Source organism: Phyllobates terribilis, unplaced genomic scaffold, assembly GCF_046119375.1.
Source record: "Phyllobates terribilis strain yellow unplaced genomic scaffold, ASM4611937v1 Scaffold_2__4_contigs__length_985480577, whole genome shotgun sequence".
Lineage (NCBI taxonomy): Eukaryota > Metazoa > Chordata > Amphibia > Anura > Dendrobatidae > Phyllobates > Phyllobates terribilis.
In genome coordinates this window covers 195,654,116-195,680,046 of record NW_027362762.1, presented here as the reverse complement: position 1 = coordinate 195,680,046, position 25,931 = coordinate 195,654,116, and the positions used below count along the sequence as shown (strand labels likewise).

Below are 25,931 nucleotides of genomic sequence, written 5' to 3'. Positions count from 1 at the left end.
AGAGAGGGCTTGAAAACAGCTGAAGACACCATCCATTGAGTATGTAACTTCATGTATTACACTCATACGTGATCCCTAACAAAGGGATAGAAATAAAAGGGCTGGAGTTGCGTTTTAAAACACAGGTTATACTAAATGTTTTCTCACAAAACTTTATATCAATCTGCGCCCGAAATCTGAGTAGTGTACAGGGCAAAGTGCTGCACTTTATCTCCTGTTCAAGTGAATGGAAGATGAATGATAGTAGTCGGCAGCGACCACTAAGCTGTATACGGGGCTGATGTGTTTTGTTCCATACACTGCTTATATCCGGAAGATTTCAGCAGCTCTCGTCCCCTCGATCTCCTATTGATCATCTATCCTGTGGAGCAGTCATTGACCAGTCCCTTTTTTTCACTTGGTGAAATGACTGAGCGTAAAACCCAAGCACTGTGAGCAAGGAGCAACTTCCTGCATGTCCTGAAGAAACTGTGTTGGAGCGCAAACGTTTCTCACTGCCATGAGCTTCCGGCATGGAGGAACTATGTGCTGACTTCTCAGTTACCCAACATCTGTGCCTAGAAACATGCAAATTGTCAGCTGCACAGGTTTCATGTATGCCAGATGGCTTCCATGCAGTCAGCCAGGACTTAGGGAGGTTTTCTCTTTCCATGTAGAGAAGTGCAGTGTTGGATCCACTAGTGGGAATACTCACATTTTCTTTGTTTCTGGTCAGTTTTTCATACATGGGTCCACAGCAATTCCAAATTAGGAGTGAGGGCCCTGCTCGCACGTGCTTACAAGAACGAGCAAAGAACTATGAGAAGTGCTTGCATTGTGTCATCCTGCCATCTTTTGCTGCAAGTTCGAAAGAAACTTTGACCAAAATTATTTTTGGTGAAAAATACATAATCAAGCTTGCATACAGCAATATTTCCACCAAAAAGGTGACAAAGAAGTGGAGCATGAAGGTTGATACATGACTTACTGACAGTATAGTCACTGCTATACAGAAAATTACATGATTTATTTTACTGTATCCGACGTGAAAGAGTTAGTGTTAATGGACATAATTGCACCTTTTATGCAAATACATTTGTCAATGTCCTGTTCATAGTAATTATGCAAAACCCATTAAAAAAACAAAGCAAAAGAAACAAACAAAAAAAAAAAAAGCAAATATGTCGTTCCAAGGTGTCTTTCTCAACCACTTTAGAGACTTCGTTGCAATTTGTCTAATATTGATGGGAAGGTAGAAATGGCCCTGAGCACAAAGCACTATATTTCTAGGCAAAATGAGACTCCTCAGCAAAACCTGTTTTAAGCCGAAACTCCAATACAGATGTGAACAGATACGTAACCAGACTGCTGCTTGTCTTGTCCCACCCGTTGTTTTCCCTCTTCACCATTGAGTTCTATGACAGCCAGATCTGTGGAGTAGGTAAGCCAAGCTTCCAACTCCTAGTAGGGCTGTGCTACATTCGAGAGGAGCCTTGTAAGCTTCCAACTCCTAGTAGGGCTGTGCTACATTCGAGAGGAGCCTTGTAAGCTTCCAACTCCTAGTAGGGCTGTGCTACATTCGAGAGGAGCCTTGTCCTTGTTAAAGAAGCACTCCCGTTAAATTAATTCTTCCTGTTTCTACATAGAGCCGAGAATATAAAGAAGTGTCTTGTCCCTGCAGAAGTCATTCCCCACCAACTCCTGACCCAGCTTCTCCGCTTCTCCCTTCTGACAATGACTTTTGCAGTGACTGATGACTCGTACAGGAAAATTGAGCTCCTGTTTCTACATAAAGCTTATAAGGAATCAGCTAGTCTGTTTTTAATCACGTAATGTCATAGACCTAATGGAAAAGAGAAGAATTAGGTAGAAAGGCAAAATGAGCAATTGTAAGTACACAGTGCTATGTAATATGATTGCAATACATTAAGAGGATAAACATTTTGATGGGAGGAGTGCTTCACTTTGTTACTGGCTGCTGTGTATGTACAGTGCCTACAAGTAGTATTCAACCCCCTGCAGATTTAGCTGGTTGACACATGCGGAATTAACTTGGCATTGTGACATTTGTACTGTAGATCAGCCTGGAAGTGGGAAATGCACTGCAGCAAATTTTGTTTTTGTTTTTTTTGTTTTTTTAAAACGTAAAAAGTTAATTCAGAGTGTCATTTATTATTCAACCCCTCAAACCACAAGAATTCTGTTTGGTCCCCCAAAAGTATTAAGAAGTAGTTCAGGCACCAAGAATAATGAGCTTCACATGTGTGGATTAAAGATCTCTTTTGCCAGCCTTTTCTGACTATTTAAGACCCTCCCCAAACTTGTGAACAGCACTCAGACATGGTCAACATGGGAAAGACAAAGGAGCATTCCAAGGCCATCAGAGACAAGATCGTGGAGGGTCACAAGGCTGGTAAGGGGTACAAAACCCTTTCCAAGGAGTTGGGCCTACCTGTCTCCACTGTTGGGAGCATCATCCGTAAGTGGAAGGCTTATGGAACTACTGTTAGCCTTCCACGGCCAGGACAGCCTTTGAAAGTGTCCTCCCGTGCCGAGGCCAGGCTTGTCCGAAGAGTCGAGGCTAACCCAAGGACAACAAGGAAGGAGCTCCGGGAAGATTTCATGGCAGTGGGGACATTGGTTTCAGTCAATACCATAAGTAACGTACTCCACCGCAATGGTCTCCGTTCCCTGACGAGCCCGTAAGGTACCTTTACTTTCAAAGCGTCATGTCAAGGCTCGTCTACAGTTTGCTCATGATCACTTGGAGGACTCTGAGACAGACTGGTTCAAGGTTCTATGGTCTGATGAGACCAAGATCGAGATCTTTGGTGCCAACCACACACGTGACGTTTGGAGACTGGATGGCACTGCATACGACCCCAAGAATACCATCCCTACAGTCAAGCATGGTGGTGGCAGCATCATGCTGTGGGGCTGTTTCTCTGCCAAGGGGCCTGGCCATCTGGTCCGCATCCATGGGAAGATGGATAGCACGGCCTACCTGGAGATTTTGGCCAAGAACCTCCGCTCCTCCATCAAGGATCTTAAGATGGGTCGTAATTTCATCTTCCAACAAGACAACGACCCAAAGCACACAGCCAAGAAAACCAAGGCCTGGTTCAAGAGGGAAAAAGTCAAGGTGTTGGAGTGGCCTAGTCAGTCTCCTGACCTTAACCCAATTGAAAACTTGTGGAAGGAGCTCAAGAATAAAGTCCACATGAGACACCCAAAGGACCTAGATAACTTGGAGAAGATCTGCATGGAGGAGTGGGCCAAGATAACTCCACAGACCTGTGCCGGCCTGATCAGGTCTTATAAAAGACGATTATTAGCTGTAATTGCAAACAAGGGTTATTCCACAAAATATTAAACATAGGGGTTATATAATAATTGACCCACACTTTTATGTTTAATAAAATTCAACTGAGCAACATAACTTTTTGGTTTGTAAGATTTATGCTTCTGTTCATAAAACCTACTCTCGTTTGCAGTTTGAAGGCTCTAACTTATTTGCATCTTATCAAACCAGCTAAATCTGCAGGGGGTTGAATACTACTTGTAGGCACTGTAGATACCTGTTAATCTTGGATTTCTAAATGGTTAAAACTTCAAAGTGGTGCGGGGGGAGGGTTTGAAAGTATTGAAATTTTTTTCCGTTCTCAAGAACAGAGGGATTTTTAATTTTTATAGTTTTCAACTCGTTGCTGAAGTTACCAGCCACCTCTACAGTGGCCTGTTTTTTTAGGCAAGGGGTGTGCGTCTTCAGGAACACACACCCCCCGGCTAGCAGGAAGCCTGAAGGCACAGGAGCGGTGTGATCCTGAAGAACAAGAACGGGACAATCCCTTTAATCACTGCTGGCTGAGGAGACTTGGGGTAGAGCTCTCCTCTTGGAAGCTGCGCACTCATTCATATTTGTCTGCTGTATACTTTGATTGCCGCCATTAACCTGACAGCACAATATTTCTTGAGAAAAGGTCATCTTCCCGATCCCACGGGGAGAAATCTGTTCGCAGTGCTAAAGGAAATCTTAATTTTAAGTATTATAATGTAACCATACGGACTTATGTTCATATACAGCATTTTTGCTGGGGTTTTTTGTTTTTTTTTAAAAGCTGCTTTTTAGAATACCAGCAAAAGCTATGAGATTCCATAATGCAGCGTTTTCACTAATAAAAGAGGTAGGTTTTGGCTGCAGAAAAAAATGCAGCAAAAACGCTGCATGTGAACATGACCATATTGTGCGTTTCCTATGGTCTTGTGAGATCACTCTTCATGGTTAGAAAGGAAAATATGCAGAAATATTCCCACTTACTTTTTCTGTCTTTTCCACCTTCTTTTACTATTGAATGCTGATAAACAGCTGTTCGAGTGGCCTTCGGTTGCTAGTGGCTGGGGATTTCAGTGTATCAGGGCTGTGGCAATGATAAATGGACCTAAACCTCTGTGTACAGTTGTCTCTTGTGAGTTCTTTGTAGCTCCCTTTTCTGTGCTAGATTTGGGTTTCACCTAAATACATTTGGAACAATTTGACACAAACTTTCGTAGATTATGAAAATGACCTTTTTACATAGAGGTAAAAAAACACTCTTTGCTATTGAATAATGCACTTGGTGTAAATATTTTATTTTTAATGTAATCCAAGGGAGATAGACAATAGAAAGGGATTAACATTAGTTCATCGGTTTCTACAGCAACAATTGCTACCTTACAGTCAAGGCCGGCATTATGTAGGACGGACTGGGCAATTGCCCAGGGCTTCCATCACTTAATAGCCCCCACCACTGGATCACCAACAATCTTTAATTTGTTTTTCTTGCCATCTGTACTGTCCAGCAGAAAAATAACTTATTTGTGTTTTCTTACTTGCGGCTTATTCACGATCACTTTACTCGCCCTCCTTCTAAATTCAAACTGCACTAATAATGGAAGACTAGCATTATCAGTGTCGTTTTTGAAGACCGGATTCTGCGGCCAGTAGGTGACAGTCTTTTAAACACAATTTATTACGGATTTCTTGGAAATTTGAAAGTCCCTAAACTAGGATGTCAATATCAGACCCCCAAATCCAGATCATGGTCAGTGGCGGCACTGACAGCACCAGAGACAGGCTGCGGTAAGACATCCATTACCATTATGTCCCGAGCTCGCTGAGCCTCTTTCTCTACTAGTGCCCTCTGTTATCAGCTTTCCATTCTCCACTATTGTATGGTATTTCTTCATCCAGTGATCTGTCTGCTTCTCTCTATATGCGCTAGTATCTTCTCATCGAAGTCTCATTCTCTAAGCTATCTTCCAGATGTCTGCCTCACATTCCCTAGGCTATTTTTCACAGTTGTCACCTTCTCATTCCCTGCGCTTGTGTTCTCTGTTATCAGCTTGTCACTCCCTGTGCTTGTGTCCTCTATTATCTGCTTGTGCTACATATACTTTTATGTCCCATAGTCCTCTTGCTGTTCCTCTGTTGTATCTCCTTCTGTCACAGGCAGACTAGAGAGACAGTTCACACTGACAGGTGCAGGCCCGCCCTGTGTCCTGCAGCAGGAAACTTTGAAGACCGCACTCTCTACCAGGATTGGGTGTGAGAACTCTCCTCCACAGACTGCGGATGAGTGGTCATAAGGCTCTCTGCCCCTCATTCTCTGATTGGCGCTCCTTCCTCCCTTCTCCCGATCACAACTGTACCATGCATGTAAAGTTTGATACATGCTTGGTAATAAATTTGTGTAAGGGTTTATTCGCTCATCAGTATTTTTGATCAGTATTTCTATGCCAAACCTAAGTGTCTCCAAAACACAGAACAGGTGTCAATCTTTCTATTACATTTTTTTCCCTGTAAGTTTCACTTCTGGTTTTGGAATACAAACACTGATGCAAAATAGTGATACTATTACTATACTATAAATCCGGCCCCGCTTACAATGCCTTTATTTTACTCCCATACTGTTACTGAACAAAAGACAACCAATAGCACCACTCTACAAGGCCCAAATAATACTGCCACTACATAGTGACTAAATGATATTACTTTATTATTACTGAATAGAAACCACCGCTGACCATATCACATATACCATTTAAGCCATAGGTACCAGTTGTACGCAGGCTCTGCAGGTAGCACAAGAGATAATAGAATTAAATCCAATTACTCTAAGATGGCATCTTCTTCTCTGACTGTGGTTTACATTTCCCGTCCTTTTCGCCTCTGGCTGTGAAGGGGAGTGTAGATGCATCTTATTCTGTACTATGGTGTTGCTAATTGCCCCAGATACTATTGTACTCTATGATTAGCTCCCAAAAACTCCTAAAAAATAGTAGTGCCTAACAGAGGAAACGAAAAGAAAAACCTGCCTGCTGTTAATACCAAATGGATAACTGGACTGGAAGCAATAAATATGAATACACAATGCACCACATCACTGACGTAGTAAGAGTCCCAGCATAGCCTGTGAATGCACAGTGGCAGCCAGGCTCACAGATCCTGGGAGTGGTATTGGAGCTGGTCACAGGAGCAGGCTGTACAGTACAGCAGGACTCTTCAGTTAGGCAGTGCTGCGGCTCGTTTGGCACTGTATATAGACAAAGGAGAGAAGAAGCGGCACAACCTGGCTGACCAAGGGCTGAAATGACAGAGTGGAGGAAGAGTCAACTGCACTCTGACCAATGGAGGCCCGACACCGCAAACATTGTGGAGGAAGAGTGCTAGAAACCTAAAGCAGGGGTCCCTGTGTGAATGAGGGTCTTGGGTAAATTGACCACATTGTCCCCCCCCCCCCCTTCTAATGCTGGAGATACCCACAGAAAACTGACTCTTCTTGTTTGCTGTAGTTTTGATCCTTTCCCCATCTGTGTATAGTGGAGAGCTTGGAGCTTGAATGAAGGCAAGCTCTTCTGTTAGTTGATTTGTGCACTGGAAAGGGCAATAGCCCAAACATTAGGTCACTTTGTAATCCCAGCACAATACCGTGGATGCAAGACTTGTGTTGTGCCTAAATATATTTATTTGTTCCGGTAAAAAGGTCAACAGATCATGTTCCAACGTTGGATTCCCCAGACCTCTTGGTATATATGTACCGGCTTACATACAGATCCCTTGAAGAAAGCCAACAAGGTTGAAACATGATCTGTTTACCTGTTGTCAGAACAAATAAGTATATTCAAGCCGCACACAAGTCTTGTATCCTCTGTATTGTGCTGGGATTATTCGAACACCTAATGGAGAGATTAAACATACCATGTCAGGCAGCCAGATCTAACCATGGCTATATCTAATGCACCTAAAGGCCCCGTCACACATAACGAGATCGCTAGCGAGATCGTTATTACGTCACTGTTTTGGGATTTCTGGAGGGTCGTTTCGTGATCGCTGGGGAGCTGTCAAACATGCAGAACTTCCCAACGATTTCGGCCGCCCCAGCGATCTAACTAACGATCTCGGCGGTCGTTGGGGCACTTTCACACAGCAGCTATTTCAACGATCCACACCTTGATAGGGACTGTACTGTGTCACAAAGGCGTGAATAAAATTACTTTTCCGCGCCCCCTCATCTCTGAGAACGCTACAACGATCCGCAAAATCAGGACTCAGTCGAATGAACGGATATCAACAGCCCAGAGAATTCAGCTAGGATCTGCAATCCAGCACGAGGTCAGAAACAAAGGATGGAATCGCTATTCTGTTGCCTTCTTTATGCACGGCAGAAAATGAGAACGCAGTAGCGACCACCAATCGGGACGAGGGGCGCGGAAAAGTCCAATGTATGCACGCCTACGTGTCTCAGTTCTGAATCGCTAACGAGGTCGTTGATAAGGTGTCAAATACAGCGATGCACACTGCCCAGCGGGAGAGCAACGACCCAGGAATGGTCCAGGAAGCTTTGTAACGATCAGCGATCTCACAGCAGGGGCCTGATCGTTGCTACCTGTCAGACATAACGAGATCGCTAGTGCGTCACAAAAACCGTGACGTATCAACGATCTCGCTAGCGATCTTGTTATGTGTGACGGGGCCTTTAGACTGGCCATACCCATTAGGTAAATGTTTGGTAAACCCATGGACTAACCACTATCCCTCCCTTTTACGACCTCTTTATTTTGTAGCTGTGTAGATATGCCTAGATCAGTCATTTGTTATCTTGTATGCAGGTCTAATCCAGTCCAGCTGACTCCATAGTCACTGCAGCTCACCAATTTATTTAATGGTGCAAATTGACCCATCTCACTATAGTTTTGGCATTTTTGTTTTGCCTTTCTTTCTCATTTTGGACTTTTGAGAACTCTTTATTACAAATATACGGTAGTTCTCATATCGCCTATATTACTACATTTGTATAAGGTTTGATGCTTGATCAATCGGCCTGTAAATTATTTTTTTATGCCCTAATAAAGGGTCGGCATGACCCATGTAACAAGGCCGTTCTTGTGGATGCATTGCTAAACGAAGCCTTTTTAGCTCTATTGAACTATTGAAGCATATTCTTGTCACAGAAGGGACAGGTCACATTGACACCGTTTGTACTTGGAGGCTTTTTTACAGCCAGTGCACCAAATAGTTTTCCTTTCTGCTGTCATGTTACATTCAGTATTTGCTTTTACAATGAAAATGCCAATATGTGTACTTACTTTTACTACTCTGTCTATCGGAATATATTCTGTAAACTCCCGATTACAGTAGGCTTATAAGGGCAGATACTCCAATCGGTTCCATATTAGTTTTCATGCTCATAGTCAAATCTATCAGTAAGATCACCCCCACCCCATTCCGTCTATATTGGCATGTATTTCATAGGAAGCTTAAAAAAAAAAAATGGTATCTTGATATCTGTGATCTGATGTCTAATACCAGAGAAATCCATATTTTTCTTAGGAGGGTTGATCCTACAGACAGATTGCCCTTAAGGAAGGAAAACTGGTTCATGGGCACTCTGATACATGTGGGAAGATGCCACGGAAGACCTATTGTAACACACAGTGCTGAAAAAGTTAAAAGGGAACCTGACTGCTGATACATTCTGCCTGACCTTCCTACATGTCATTCCAGGGTAGCCGGTGTGGGGAGACCGCCGGTGACCTACCTGGCCATCTAGTCTCCTGTTCGGCTCGATCCCTGGCTATTAAACGATGTCTTTCTCAGATGTGCTGCAGCGTTTCAGAGTTAAACATACCTGGCTGAAATCATGCAGCTCGCGTCAGGTTGCCTTTAGTGATGGCTATGATAGAAAGCACACAGTGCATTGTAGATAGGCAAGTCTAGGACTATACAGTAAGGTAGTCACAGTGCCAATGCTGCCCCATATCCACTACTGAAAGTGCCTACAATGGGTATGTGAGCATAAAAACATGAAATAGTAGAAGATGATGTTTTGTGATGAATCACTTATTTATCTAGGGAAGACATAGTACCAAGATGCACTATGGAAAAAAGGCTAGCCAGCAAAGGTATAGGTGCTGGCGTTCATGTAGAGGCAATCCTGACAGATACCCAAAACATTGTTGCAAACTTATCATAATAGTCTCCTTTATCAAAATAATGCCCCATACCTAAAATTCCCCAGATCCCAATCCTATTGAGCAGTGTGCTTAAAAAATAGGTCTAAAAGGAGACCTCATCCCACAATTACTGAATTGAAAAGTTCTGCTAATGTCTGTGTCAGATGCCACAAGACACGGTCGGAGGTCTGTGATCTTTTTACCTTGGTGGCACAAGGGAAACCTACACAATAGACTCACCTGTTCAGCTCGGTGTTTGAAGACTCATATCACTCGCCCCCTACTGAAAACATAATACCAAATTGACTTATTTACTGCCCAAATATGCCTGGAGTCCACTGTGAGAAAAGTGGTATACATACGCTTGCTGCTGTTACAATGGCTGATCAGTGTGTATCAGGGAATACCTGTGCTATTCTGCAATATTCTCTGTACAAAGATAAAAACCCCATTTCACTGGAGCTCTACACTTACCTGCTATATTGGCACGATAAATGAGCTGAACTCCTAGGTTAGTTCTTGCAGATACACATATACAGTGGCATGTAAAAGTTTGGGCACCTGTGGTCAAAATTGCTCCCTATTGTGAATTGTTAAGAAAGTTGAAAATGATGGTTTTACAATGGCCCTCACAGTCCCCTGATCTCAACATCATTGAAAATCTGTGGCTAGATCTCAAAATAGCAGTGGATGCAAGACGACCCAGAATTCTCACAGAACTGGAAGAATTTTACAAGGAAGAATGGATGAAAATCCCTCAAACAAGAACTGAAAGACTCATGTCTGTTTACAAAAAGTGTTTACAAGCTGTGATGCTTTCAAAAAAGGGAGTGCAACTAGGTACTAACCACGCAGGGTGCCCAAACTTTTGCATCGGTCCATTTTGTAATTTTTAAAATGTAAAAAATTACAATATATATATTTTTTGCCTAAAATACAAAGGCAATGTGTCATCTTTAACTTTGGCCCTTTTAGAGATCATTTTCAAGTTGCTTAACTGTTTACAATAACGGTAATTTTGACCAGGGGTGCCCAAACTTTTACATGCCACTGTACATCCTTATAGGATGCCATCCGGAGTGATTTGTCTATGAGCATGAAAACTAATATGGAACCGATTGGAGTATTTGCCCTTAAAAGCTGACTGTAATCGGGAGTTTACAGAATATATTCATTCCAATAGACAGTCGTAAAATACCAGAAACATTCTAAAAACAGTTGCTGAATTGGCGATGCCCTTATCCAATCATTTGACCATTAGTTTTGTGCTTGTCTGTCAATCTGATTCTTGCATTTTTCCTGCTATTCACACATTAATTAAATCACTGATTGTTCACTTGCTGCCCAAAATATCTCAACCTAAATCTGGTACCATTGTAGCAAAATAATTAGTGTTATGGCTCGCTCACACTGGTGTATAAAACGGAGGAGAGCAATGCGAGAAAATCTCATTGCTTTCTGACCAGTGTTATTCAGTGAGGCAGAGCAGATCTGCAAATGTTTTCTCATGTCGACTCGTCATGGGAAAAAAAATTGCGGCATGCTGCGATTGGCAGCGTATCTCGCACGGCGCGCACCCATTCAAGTCATCCGAGTGCAGTCCACTATATGCTGATACCAGCAATGGAGAAGATGGAGAGATTCATCTCTCCTTCTCCTCACCTGTGCTGTGATCCTCTGTGTGCGAGAGGATCGGATCACTGAAGCATGACACTAGGCTCACAATCGCTGCAGAATTTGTACCAAGTGTCATTAGCATATCGCATCGAATGCTATACGCTGATGTGACCCCAACCTTACTCACCCAACCTGTTTGGTTGAGTGGTATGATCCATTAGCTTAAAGAGAACCTGACATGTAAAATAATGGTGTGTGGTGCCGGCAATGAGAGCCCCACTGCCAGGAGGAAATGATCTTGCTGAAGGTGTGGGGGTGTGGTTACAGCCCATATCTGTGTCATACAGGGAAAATTGACCGCCTGTTTCTACTTACAGCTTAGAAGGATTCAGGTAGACTGTTTGTTTTTAATCGTGTAATGTCATAGACCTAATGGAAAAGAGAAGAATTAGCTGGATAGAAAGGCAAAATGAGAAATTGTAAGAACACTGTTCTATATAATATGATATGATGATTGCAATATATTAAGAGGATAAAAATTTTGCTGGGAGTGCTTTTCTAATAGCGTTATTTTACATGATGGGTTCCCTGTAAGATGTGTAAAAAAATAAAAAAATAAATTCCATCTTAAGAAGGGGTTGCATATCACTAGGGGGGAGATGAACCATTGCTCCTCCAAGTTCTCTTGTGTGTGGAAATGTCTGGGGGGGAGGGGATTACGGTCAAACGATTGTTCTGGAGCAGCTATCTAATGTGTATGGGGGGAGGGGTTAAGAATGAAAGGGGGTGTTGCACTGCACCTTCAAGAAGTTGTCCACTACTTTTACATTGATGCCCTATCCGTAGGGACCCACGCTGCACCCCCGCAGATCAGCTGTTATCGGTGCCGGCAGCGGCCGCCAGCCAGAAGTGCTTACTTGCGGAGCTCCGCCGTCAAGTGGTAGTGGCTGCCGTGGTGTACTGCACATCCGCCTCCCATCAATTGAATAGGAGGTGGATCTGCAGTACACCGCGGCGGCCACTACCACTTGACGGCGGAGCCCCGCAGGTGAGCCCTTCTGGCACCGATAACAGCTGATCGGCGGGGGTGCCGCATGCGGGACCCCGGCCGATCATACATTGATGCCCTATCCTATGGATAGGGCATCAATGTAAAAGTAGTGGACAACCCCTTTAATTTTCCCTTCACAGTGGTGCTCCCGGCCATTTGGCTGTGTCGGCATCTGCACTGCAGCTATATTCACGTGTACAAGGCTATTCTGCACGAACAAATGGTAAACGGGACCAAGCAGGCAATCTGCTCTGTAACCCTTCATTCTATTTCTCAGGGTGGACCGCATACTCCCAACAATCTAAAAATAATGGCGTATACTAGTGATATTTCGTCACATAGTGAGATGGGGAAAACCCGATTTAAGTAACTACATCCTGCTCATTGATAACATTGCTCATGTCTTGGAGCACTAGACCTTCCTGATTCTCAGAAGGTTTCATATTCAAATGTCTGTGTCGTTCGTTGTTGTCTTCTGGAGAAAATCTAATGATCTGGTTTGTCCAGGTCTATATCCTGGTACAGCCCTGCGCACACAATGCCCGATGCTTGAAGTCTTTCGTGTGCTTTTTCTGTTCCTTCCATGTTCTGTTAGATCTCATCCTGTACTCTGTATCCCTAAGTTTGTGGCACAGACAATGGTAGATTATACTAGTGTGCTTGATTCATTGATTGGGTACTGTGACCTTCTCCAGAAAACCGCCAGCAGGGAAGCTGCTTTGTGTACTCGTATCATGTCTTTCACCTGAAGCAAAACTTGCTGTGGGTTTTCATTAAACGGGTATTTCCATCTCCAAGATCCTATCCCAATATGTAGTAGGTATATTAGCAAATACCTGCAGTTTGAAATGTAGGATAGTTCTTCTGATTCGCTATGTCGCTTACTTCATGTGCAGGCATTGCAATAGCTTAGGTATCCATGGTCACGACCACTCTTAGGGCTCGCTCACACTTGTGTATAATCGGTCCCGTTTTCATTCAGGAGAGTGGGATGATTTTTCTTATCTTGTCATCCGTGTACAATCTGTTTTTTTTACTCGGCAGCTATTACTCTCTTAAAGGGCCATTTACAGTTTCCTATGTTACAGAATTGTAATGCATCCAGAAAAATCGGATGCCATACTGAAAGTCTGTAAGGCATCCGATATTTTATTTTTGTTTTCTTTCTCACCCATCAGATTTTAGATGCATTCTGAATACAGCTAAGAAAAATCCACAGATCTGCCCTGCCTCATTGAATAACATTGGTCTGAGTGCAATCCAATTTTTTTTTTTATCGTATTGCACTCGTCCAATTTATTCGCCAGTGTGAGCAAGGTCCTATAGGAGCAGTTGTTAGTGATGGTAACGATGGCGATCTAAGCTACTGCAGTGCTCCGCACGTAGCGTAAGCAACATAGCAAATCAAAAGTACCATACTAAATTTCTAATTGGAGGGTAGTAGTAGTTACTACCACTTCTACTTCTGCTACTGCTTCTACAGTACTTCTACTAGATATTGTGATAGGGTCATGGAGATGGGAATACCCCTTTAATTTCATGTCATTGCAAATCCATAAATATTCTTCTCCATCACTTAGAAACGTAGCGAGTTAATACCTTTAATTTTTTTTCTCTAATATATTCTGATACTGCTTAGTTGTTGAGTTTGATAAACCTGAAAACCACAGCTGTCGTTTCAGGTGATTTAAGAAGAAGCTGTTGTGCGTCCATGAGGGAACAACACTATCAGACATGACTTGTGGTCTGCATTCATCATTGGTTTTCCTCTCTCCAGGCTTCATCTCTAATTGTCAGGTTCCCTAATTGATTTGCACAGTGGTTGGACTCCACCAATAATGTATATATCCGTGACCTAATGGCAGCTAGACTCCACCTGTAATGTATATATCAGTGACCTAATGGCAGCTAGACTCCACCTGTAATGTATATATCAGTGACCTAATGGCAGCTAGACTCCACCTGTAATGTATATATCAGAGACCTAATGGCAGCTAGACTCCACCTGTAATGTATATATCAGAGACCTAATGGCAGCTAGACTCCACCTGTAATGTATATATCAGAGACCTAATGGCTTCTAGACTCCTCCTGTAATGTATATATCAGTGACCTAATGGCAGCTAGACTCCTCCTCTAATGTATATATCAGAGACCTAATGGCAGCAAGACTCCTCCTGTAATGTATATATCAGAGACCTAATGGCAGCTAGACTCCTCCTCTAATGTATATATCAGAGACCTAATGGCAGCTAGACTCCTCCTGTAATGTATATATCAGAGACCTAATGGCAGCTAAACTCCACCTGTAATGTATATATCTGTGACCTAATGGCAGCTAGACTCCACCTGTAATGTATATATCAGAGACCTAATGGCAGCTAGACTCCACCTGTAATGTATATATCAGAGACCTAATGGCAGCAAGACTCCTCCTGTAATGTATATATCAGAGACCTAATGGCACCTAGACTCCTCCTGTAATGTATATATCAGAGACCTAATGGCAGCTAAACTCCACCTGTAATGTATATATCTGTGACCTAATGGCAGCTAGACTCCACCTGTAATGTATATATCAGAGACCTAATGGCAGCTAGACTCCACCTGTAATGTATATATCAGAGACCTAATGGCAGCTAGACTCCACCTGTAATGTATATATCAGAGACCTAATGTCGGCTAGACTCCACCTGTAATGTATATATCAGAGACCTAATGGCAGCTAGACTCCACCTGTAATGTATATATCAGAGACCTAATGGCAGCTAGACTCCACCTGTAATGTATATATCAGAGACCTAATGGCAGCTAGACTCCACCTGTAATGTATATATCAGAGACCTAATGGCAGCTAGACTCCACCTGTAATGTATATATCAGAGACCTAATGGCAGCTAGACTCCACCTGTAATGTATATATCAGAGACCTAATGGCACCTAGACTCCACCTGTAATGTGTATATCAGAGACCTAATGGCAGCTAGACTCCTCCTGTAATGTATATCAGAGACCTAATGGCTGAAAGACTCCTCCTGTAATGTATATATCAGAGACCTAATGGCAGCTAGACTCCACCTGTAATGTATATATCAGAGACCTAATGGCACCAAGACTCCTCCTGTAATGTATATATCAGAGACCTAATGGCAGCTAGACTCCACCTGTAATGTACAGTGCCTACAAGTAATATTCAACCCCCTGCAGATTTAGCTGGTTTGATAAGATGCAAATAAGTTAGAGCCTTCAAACTGCAAACGAGAGTAGGTTTTATGAACAGAAGCATAAATCTTACAAACCAAAAAGTTATGTTGCTCAGTTGAATTTTATTAAATTTTAAACATAAAAGTGTGGGTCAATTATTATACAACCCCTATGTTTAATATTTTGTGGAATAACCCTTGTTTGCAATTACAGCTAATAATCGTCTTTTATAAGACCTGATCAGGCCGGCACAGGTCTGTGGAGTTATCTTGGCCCACTCCTCCATGCAGATCTTCTCCAAGTTATCTAGGTTCTTTGGGTGTCTCATGTGGACTTTATTCTTGAGCTCCTTCCACAAGTTTTCAATTGGGTTAAGGTCAGGAGACTGACTAGGCCACTCCAACACCTTGACTTTTTCCCTATTGAACCAGGCCTTGGTTTTCTTGGCTGTGGGCTTTGGGTCGTTGTCTTGTTGGAAGATGAAATTACGACCCATCTTAAGATCCTTGATGGAGGAGCGGAGGTTCTTGGCCAAAATCTCCAGGTAGGCCGTGCTATCCATCTTCCCATGGATGCGGACCAGATGGCCAGGCCCCTTGGCAGAGAAACAGCCCCACAGCATGATGCTGCCACCACCATGCTTGACTGTAGGGATGGTATTCTTGGGGTCGTATGCAGTGCCATCCAGTCTCCAAACGTCACGTGTGTGTTTGGCACCAAAGATCTCGATCTTGGTCTCATCAGACTATAGAACTTTGAACCAGTCTGTCTCAGAGTCCTCCAAGTGATCATGAGCAAACTGTAGACGAGCCTTGACATGACGCTTTGAAAGTAAAGGTACCTTACTTGCTCGTCTGGAACGGAGACCATTGCGGTGGAGTACGTTACTTATGGTATTGACTGAAACCAATGTCCCCACTGCCATGAGATCTTCCCGGAGCTCCTTCCTTGTTGTCCTTGGGTTAGCCTTGACTCTTCGGACAAGCCTGGCCTCGGCACGGGAGGACACTTTCAAAGGCTGTCCTGGCCGTGGAAGGCTAACAGTAGTTCCATAAGCCTTCCACTTACGGATGATGCTCCCAACAGTGGAGACAGGTAGGCCCAACTCCTTGGAAAGGGTTTTGTACCCCTTGCCAGCCTTGTGACCCTCCACGATCTTGTCTCTGATGGCCTTGGAATGTTCCTTTGTCTTTCCCATGTTGACCATGTCTGAGTGCTGTTCACAAGTTTGGGGAGGGTCTTAAATAGTCAGAAAAGGCTGGCAAAAGAGATCTTTAATCCACACATGTGAAGCTCATTATTCTTGGTGCCTGAACTACTTCTTAATACTTTAGGGGGACCAAACAGAATTCTTGTGGTTTGAGGGGTTGAATAATAAATGACACTCTGAATTAACTTTTTACGTTTTAAAAAAACAAAAACAAAATTTGCTGCAGTGCATTTCCCACTTCCAGGCTGATCTACAGTACAAATGTCACAATGCCAAGTTAATTCCGCATCTGTCAACCAGCTAAATCTGCAGGGGGTTGAATACTACTTGTAGGCACTGTATATATCAGAGACCTAATGACAGCTAGACTCCACCTGTAATGTATATATCAGAGACCTAATGGCTTCTAGACTCCACCTGTAATGTATATATCAGACACCTAATGGCAGCAAGACTCCTCCTGTAATGTATATATCAGAGACCTAATGGCAGCTAGACTCCTCCTGTAATGTATATATCAGAGACCTAATGGCAGCTAGACTCCTCCTGTAATGTATATATCAGAGACCTAATGGCAGCTAGAGTCCACCTGTAATGTATATATCAGAGACCTAATGGCACCTGGACTCCTCCTGTAATGTATATATCCGTGACCTAATGGCAGCTAGACTCCTCCTGTAATGTATATATCAGACACCTAATGGCAGCTAGACTCCACCTGTAATGTATATATCAGAGACCTAATGGCACCTAGACTCCTCCTGTAATGTATATATCAGAGACCTAATGGCACCTAGATTCCACCTGTAATGTATATATCAGAGACCTAATGGCAGCTAGATTCCACCTGTAATGTATATATCTGTGACCTAATGGCAGCTAGACTCCACCCGTAATGTATATATCAGAGACCTAATGGCACCTAGACTCCTCCTGTAATGTATATATCAGAGACCTAATGGCAGCTAGACTCCACCTGTAATGTATATATCAGAGACCTAATGGCACCTAGACTCCTCCTGTAATGTATATATCAGAGACCTAATGGCAGCTAGACTCCACCTGTAATGTATATATCAGAGACCTAATGGCACCTAGACTCCTCCTGTAATGTATATATCAGAGACCTAATGGCAGCTAGACTCCTCCTGTAATGTATATATCAGAGACCTAATGGCACCTAGACTCCTCCTGTAATGTATATATCAGAGACCTAATGGCAGCTAGACTCCTCCTGTAATGTATATATCAGAGACCTAATGGCAGCAAGACTCCTCCTGTAATGTATATATCAGAGACCTAATGGCAGCTAGACTCCACCTGTAATGTATATATCAGAGACCTAATGGCAACTAGACTCCTCCTGTAATGTATATATCAGAGACCTAATGGCAGCAAGACTCCTCCTGTAATGTATATGTCAGAGACCTAATGGCAGCAAGACTCCTCCTGTAATGTATATATCAGAGACCTAATGGCAGCTAGACTCCACCTGTAATGTATATATCAGTGACCTAATGGCAGCTAGACTCCACCTGTAATGTATATATCAGAGACCTAATGGCAGCTAAACTCCACCTGTAATGTATATATCAGAGACCTAATGGCAGCTAGACTCCACCTGTAATGTATATATCAGAGACCTAATGGCAGCTAGACTCCACCTGTAATGTATATATCAGAGACCTAATGGCAGCTAGACTCCACCTGTAATGTATATATCAGAGACCTAATGGCAGCTAGACTCCTCCTGTAATGTATATATCAGAGACCTAATGGCAGCTAGACTCCTCCTGTAATGTATATATCAGAGACCTAATGGCAGCTAGACTCCTCCTGTAATGTATATATCAGAGACCTAATGGCAGCTAGACTCCACCTGTAATGTATATATCAGAGACCTAATGGCAGCTAGACTCCTCCTGTAATGTATATATCAGAGACCTAATGGCAGCTAGACTCCACCTGTAATGTATATATCAGAGACCTAATGGCAGCTAGACTCCACCTGTAATGTATATATCAGAGACCTAATGGCACCTAGACTCCTCCTGTAATGTATATATCAGAGACCTAATGGCAGCTAGACTCCACCTGTAATGTATATATCCGAGACCTAATGCCAGCTAGACTCCACTTGTAATCTATTGGCATTCACCAGATCTTGCCTGGATTGGCAGGCCCACCAGTGACGCCATGTTATCCTCACAGATGAGAGCAGGTTGACCCTGAGCACAAGTGACCGGCATAAATGTTTGGAGGCGGCTTGGTGAGCATTATACTGCCTGCGACATCATCGGACACAAGATTTGCCTCTTGGATTAGTCTCCGGAGACGCATTGCTCCTGGCCGGGTAATCCCTGCAGTATTTCAGGGCAAAACATACCCGGCTGCTATAACACAGCCTGCGTCTGATTCATGCTCCTGTGGTTTAGGTGGCATGAATGTGTTGTCTGGTTCCCTTTTAACTTTACATGTATTATGATAACATCCAGTGATCTGTAAAGCTTCATTGGCTTCCTTCTTCTGCTACTTGTCAGTCTTCACTGTAGATCTAGCATTTTGTTCATGACTCAGAATGATGGAGGGGAAGAATGCTGTTCCTTCTTGCATTTTCTCTCTGGTTATGGGTTTGTGGAAGGACAGAATGATAATTGCTGTGTAAGTGGTGAGAAGAATCAATGAGCAATGCTGCACTCTATGGCGGTCTCCTGACAAGCTCTTGAAGCTGTGTTTTTAAATAAAGGAGAATGTTTTGTACCTGGAGTTGAACCTGTTTCCAAGTCCACTGTATTATCAGCCATTCCTCGCCGCCTCCCAGCTGTATTGACGTCAGTCAGCATGCTATGCATTTATGACAAGGGATAGTTGTACTTGCTTTGCGTGCTCATTGTCTCCTAACTGTGACCAATGTGATGGCAGGTACGCAGGAGAGCTTTTGACAGTGGAAGGGGTGTGGTTGGCAAAGCATCCGCCTGTAAAATAGTGCGACACGTTCCAGGACTGCTCACAGCAGGTAACATTAACTCTGCTGGTCCTGTCCCTCGTCACACAGTCCCGGTGGTGTTACTCCTGCAGACTGGGCTCATCACTCTGCTCAGGGTCTCCATACTGGTAAGAGATGGCAGTCATGTGCCGCAGTGGAGTATGTGTGTGTGTATTGTTATATATGTCACTAGGACGCGATGGAGGATGTGTATAGTGTTACACAACTGTCATGGGATGTTTTACCCAGTGCACACACCACTGTATTGAAACCAATTTATTTTTCCGGGGCGTTAAAATGGGCAATCTCATTGTAGCGGACCCTTAAAATGAGTGTGAGTGTGCGCAGGTGCAGTCACATTCCTGAGCACTGTCGTATGGTTCACAGAACAGCTGTTAAATGTTAGAAATCTTTAACTGGGCTTGAAGAAATCCATGTCTACCACGTCTCACTCCCTCTACCAGCTGCAGAAAGGTCTTAAGTTCAGCGCACACTTTGTTTCCAAGCTTTGCAGAGTCCATGTTTATTAACAATATTCTGTTACATTAGCGGATGATGTGCTGACCGCCGTTAATTCAATGGTGCTTCCCTGCAATAAGTGACTACGTGCGATCATTGGTATGGCTGCCACACGCGCACAGTGGGACTGGATGATCCCTAGTCTCTATCAGGTTGGTCTCACTTGGGGCAGTCTCCAGACTGAAGAATTTCTGCTATTTCTTCTATACAAGTGTCAGTTTACTTCATTAGTGGAGGGTGAAGATGACTGGATGTTTTTCCATCTGTATGACATTACTCTCTAACCAGCTTAGTCATTACATATGTATTTAGTCAGTAGGAAATGGCTGACTATGCAGAGCACTCAAAATATTCTACCAAAGATGGCAGAGTTGAGTCCACAGTGTGGTCACCAAGAGGGGTTAAAAAAATAAATCTTAAAGCGGATTTGTCACTAAAGCTCAAAGTACAAATTGTTTACATTGTTAAATGGATCTTAGACCTGATTAGGCTGGTGTATTTGCTTTGACAATCTTGTATAATCCTTTTTTTTTTTTTTTTTTTTTTTTTAAGTATAAGCTCCTCAGTGTCTCTCCTCCTTGCTGCTGCTGAACTTTCTACTGTTAAGTACAAGCTGTATCTATTAGACCGCAGTCAGACGGCCGTATAAATCGGACAGAGATCGGATTGCAGTGCACGGACTGGCTGGCGGCTCTCCTGTCCAGAGTGTGACAGCTGAATAGAAATACATGAAGCTGTCGCGCTCGGGTCAAGCGAGCCGCTAGCCAGTCCGAGCATTGCGATCCGATCTCTGTCTGCTTTATACGGCCGTCTGACAGCACTTGTAGGGTGGGTGGGTGTTTGGCTGACAAGTAGTCTGTCACCAGGTTTATGCTTCCCAATCTGAGAGCAGCATAAAATAGGTTGGTTATAGTCATGTATCACTTACTGGGTTTCTTGCTGTACTTTTGATAAAGTAACTGTAAAGTCTACTGCAGCTGTGCGAGTCTTCTCAAGTTATGAGCTCCTTCTAATGCTGATGCGATCTTACTCTTTTAGTAGAACTCATAAAATGCTCATGTTAATATCCATGTCAGACAGCTGTAAAATCCTAAGTACACCAGCCTCATCAGGTCCAAGAGATTTATTTAATAATGTTTTCAGTTCGTATCTTGAAATCCAGTGATAGATCCGCTTTAAAGGCTGTACCGATCAAGACCACATTTCTTGACAAAGTCTTTAGAAAATCTGGGAAGTGTTGCCTCCTTGGTTCCTTAGACGTTTTTTTTTCTACTCCTATATGTTCACAATTTCCTCGGTGGGACTGTTCAGTGCTGGTCGTTATGATTACAGTAATAGACCCTCACATAAAGGCTCCTGAACAGTCCCTTATAACTTGCCTAATCTACCAAAACACTACTGAGCAGAACATTTGGGGAACAGGTTGGTAGGGAATTTTTTTTTTTAAAGGACAAAGAAACTATCCCCTTCCCACTTGGTCAACAGAAAAAGGCCGGAAGCAAATGCCTGGGATGATTAGCCACCTGGCTCCTGGTATTTGACCAGTCCTGATTTGTGAGCGCGTTTTGGTTCTTTGTTTCCCACCACATCCTGTCTGTAGATTCACATATACTTCACGCTGGTGTCTAATATTCCCTCTGCTTCATCGTATCCACCTCCACGATGCTTCTATGTAGCATATATTTGCAGCTGTTGGGCAAGCTCCTCATGTTGTGTCCATATTTCTTACAATGCTTGCCTTTCTTGGCAGCGGTCACACCACATTACGCACGGTGATGGCGTCCAGCTGCGATGTGGACACAGGAGATCTTCTGTCCTATACAGTCTTGTATACGTGTCTCTATATGATAGAAGAAATTGGTGAAAGTGATTGATTTTTAACACGGCGTCCTCTTAATATTGGTGCCACGCAGAGCATTCTCTGTGATGTGAAGAAGGTTCCGTCTTTTATTCAGGGAATGTAGTGGTTAATGGGTTGTAGAGTTTTTCCAGTTTTAGTAGGTCATGTTGTAGAACGGCCACGCATGCAGAAGTTAATCTAAACTTCCTTGGATCAGTTTGCTGCTGAGGTGGAGCCGCCAAGCGTTATTAACGCAAGCCAACTACTTTTAATATCTGTCTGCTGGAATGCAAATGGGACTCTATGGAGTACAGTACACCCCACCTCCTGTCCGTATCATCATGGCTTTTGGTTACTGCCGCTTGCTTTTTATCAAGCCGGTCTTTTCTGTTTTATGTAATTAAATTTGTTTTGTTTTTTTCCCTTTCTCCTGACAGATCCAATAGGTTTCGTCTTTGACGTCCAGTCAAATACTGTCATGGCTCAAGGGGGCTCCTATGAGAATATGAAAGAAAAGGTAAGATCTTCATGATGGTGAAGGATATTCTTTCCGTTTTTCATTGTACTCCTATCGAAATCCCAAGAAAATAAGTTTAAAACTTATTTTCTATATATTGGATGTCCTACAAAAACAACTGCTTAGCAATGGACGCCAGTCTGGTGGTCCGCTGGTCACTGCTGGTTTAGCTTATGTAGCCCAGTCAGCGGGGTAAGGGCTTGGCAGCACATGACCTTTTTACACGGAATGATGTGTTGCCGAAAACAATAATTTGTAAGCCAGCGTTTTGCTTGTTCGTTGGTTGACTGACAGCTTATTTATATTGGGCTATATTGGGAGTAATTCCCAATAATCGTGTATATGCTCTTTAACACAAGGACACTCATTCCCGATATTCATTCAGTGTAAATGCACTGGAAGCTGTACGAAGCCATAAAAATGTGTCCACTCGACAGATCACAAGTAGTGATGAGCGAGCGTGCTCGTTTAACCCTTTCACCAAGCATTCTCTGGTGCTTACCGAGTAGCTTTGGCGTGCTCATATATTATGTTCGAGTCCCTGTGTCTGCATGATTTACAGCTGTAAGACAGCCTCAACAGATGGGAGGATTCTATAACAAACAGGTAATCCCTGCATGTGTTGAGGCTGTCTAACAGCCGTAAATCATGCAGCCGCAGCGACTCGAACTTAATATGCGAGCACGCCGAAGATACTCGGAAAGCACCCGAGCGTGCTCTGTGAACGGATTAAACGAGCACGCTCTCTCATCATTCATCACGAGATAAGTGGCACGAGATTACCAGCTGTGAAAAAGGAAAAGAAACATTTTTGCTACTTTTTGACTCTCCTTGTGACACAAAAGGGTCTTTTTTTAAAACAAAATTCACCAGTTTGCACTCATTTCAGGATATCTCAAGTCTTAACTAAAGGTACACAAGGAAGGACACATCTGTGCTTTTCCACCTGTACTGGATACTTTTAGGCAGTTTCCACTTTTTGTGATGCATTCTACCTATGGTGTATATGGAGATTACATCACGGCACGTAATGCTTAGGCACACGGCGATTCCAAGGTTTCCCTTGCGATTATGTAATCCTGTTACATCTAGATATTTAAAGGGACACTAAACCTTCAGTTTCCCATATCTACATGTTATCTCTCCTGGCAGCAGTCATTTCAGGTTAGGGAGAGGCGGACTATAGGAAAATATCTGCTGCGTGATCAGATAATTACCTTATCTCTTGAAGCACGAATGTGAGAATGCTGTTACATACTGACTTTTACTGTTCCTTTTTCTGAATCCTGAATTTAATTTTATGACACAACTTGAATAATCTTGTGACTTATTTCTAGATTAACGCAGTGCGTTCTGTCGTCCCCAACAAGAGTAACAATGAGATCATCTTGGTGCTCCAACACTTTGATAACTGCGTGGACAGAACCGTGCAAGCTTTCATGGAAGGTAGGTTGTATCCTATGTACATGTGACGTGATTATTGCTGGCAGGGCTACTGGGTAACCATTCTGTGGCCGGGCTGGCTTATTTGGGAAAATCTTTCCTATTCTTGGCAGATGTATAACAAGACTGCAAACCTGACATACCGCCGTCATTTATCAGAATCTTATTGTACAGTTTTACATTTGAGGCCACATTGTCCTAATTCCATGCAAGATTATTTCTCACATTTAACTGTGATTTTAAAGCATTTGTCAAAGTCCTGCTTTTTGTTTACCCTTGCCCTACTTCCACCCACTCAATTTCCCAAGACCAGGTTCTGTCTAAAAAATAACTTTGTATTTAATCTGGAAACAAGCCGTATGATAGATGCCACAAACCTAAAACATCAAAGATCTGACTTTTTCTCGAAGATATCCCATTATGTATATGGCAGAGAAGCCTATTATGGAGCCATGCAGAGTTTCTGCAGCCCCATACTATGGAGCCATAGACTCTGTGTGCCCTAGGGTGGTGTCTTCATACAGCACCATATCAAAATTTTATTCCCAAGAAGTTTTTCTATATGAAAATACCGTTTTATATACAGCATCTGATGGAACATGCCATGTTTTTTCCCCTCTGTTGCCTTATTGGACAGTCTAATTAAATTGCATTACTTTTATATCAAATCAGACGCCTCTGTAGGTGCAGTATCACGGCCTCAAGAAAGACTACACTATTCCCTAAGATTATTACATATGTTAATATGCTTCTTGTACAGCGTCAAATGGTTTGTCCATTTTGGACCCCCTTTTTCATTGTAGGCCTCCCAGATGTGAGATTGTGTTGGAGGGTCTTGCTTCTGAGACCTCATCTCCCCACTCTTCTCCCCGTGTATTTGGGCATTTATTAATCAGCCAGTGTAGCTTTTTTGACAGGTGATGTCAGATGACCTCCATACCATAGATTCTTCAAGTGCATTTTTTTGTCTTGTGTTGACTGCTTAATAACAATTTTGTACTGTTATTAAAATGATTCACTTTAGAGAGAGCGGTCTGATGTTGGTGTAGTCTAGTAAAAGTCATGGGTGATCCATAATCCAATGGGTTCTCTGTTGGCCCATCGGCCATAACAATTTGTCTGCTACTGTAAAGACGTAAACCTTAATAACTCTTCTTCTGACAGATGTGCATGATGATGGTGGAGTATTTGACATCTAAATATGAATTTGTATTAAATTATTGGTTCCATCGGTTATTTTGTGCTGGCAAAAGTAACCTTTTTGGCTATACTAAACACAGGCGCTCTGTGCACTCTACGGGTGGTCAACAGTTCAGTGCACTCTCCCCACCTAATTGTTTTCCATCTAGCTCCACCTTCATTGATTGACAGCTGTGGCTCTACAGGAGCCAAAGGAAGGCAGAGATAGATGGAAAACAAGTAGGTGTAGGTGGGAAGGTGCACTGAACTGTTCGATCACACCAAGGGTACACCAATAACTTGTACTTAGCATGAACAGTCCTTTTTGCTGACGGAGATTCCTTTTTATTATCTAAAACCAGTGAACAAATTATCATCTATCCACTGGAAAGGTGTGGGTCTGACTGCTGGGTCCTTTACTGATCCACAGAACAGAGGTGGCTTGTCTCCTGTGACCGCCTTCAGCCATTCCTCCACTCCCGAAACGCAATGGACACAAGACTGAGAAGTGGGATGAAGCCGACACCCGGGTGCTCAATGGAAGTGTTATGGAACTAAGAGAGCTGATCATGGGGATCCCAGCCATTAGACCCACACTTTTTATAATGGAAATCCATCCTGACACTGAGCCAGATCAGTCACATTACTCAAACAGTGCCGGACCCTGTTAATTTATAATGTGGCCTTGGAGCAGCTTTGTTTTTTGTCTGACACGTGGCAGTGGTGAGAACAGAGCGGTGAATGAACATTAAATGTTACATTAGCAATGAAAATAAGTATATTTCAGAGTTCTGTACTAAAAGCAGGTGTACAGAATTAGAAAAACATATCCGCTTTCTTTCATGCCATGCATGGCTTGTGTATGGTACTGCAACTCTTTTGAATTGAAAGGGC

The 25,931-nt window shown here is 43.0% G+C and overlaps 1 protein-coding gene across 4 annotated transcripts in view; it reads left to right on the top strand.

Moving 5' to 3' along the window:
* SPATS2 (spermatogenesis associated serine rich 2) overlaps window positions 1-25,931 on the top strand; it is a 94,724-nt gene that overhangs the window by 44,016 nt on the left and 24,777 nt on the right. For 2 of the 4 annotated variants that reach the window (XM_073663769.1, XM_073663771.1), the window contains 2 exons: window positions 22,336-22,415; window positions 23,753-23,861. In XM_073663769.1, the coding sequence (XP_073519870.1) occupies window positions 22,336-22,415; window positions 23,753-23,861 (189 nt within the window). Of the gene's footprint in view, window positions 1-19,465; window positions 19,668-22,335; window positions 22,416-23,618; window positions 23,654-23,752; window positions 23,862-25,931 lie in introns of those variants that run through there. The other 2 variants (XM_073663770.1, XM_073663772.1) reach the window with 2 other exon arrangements.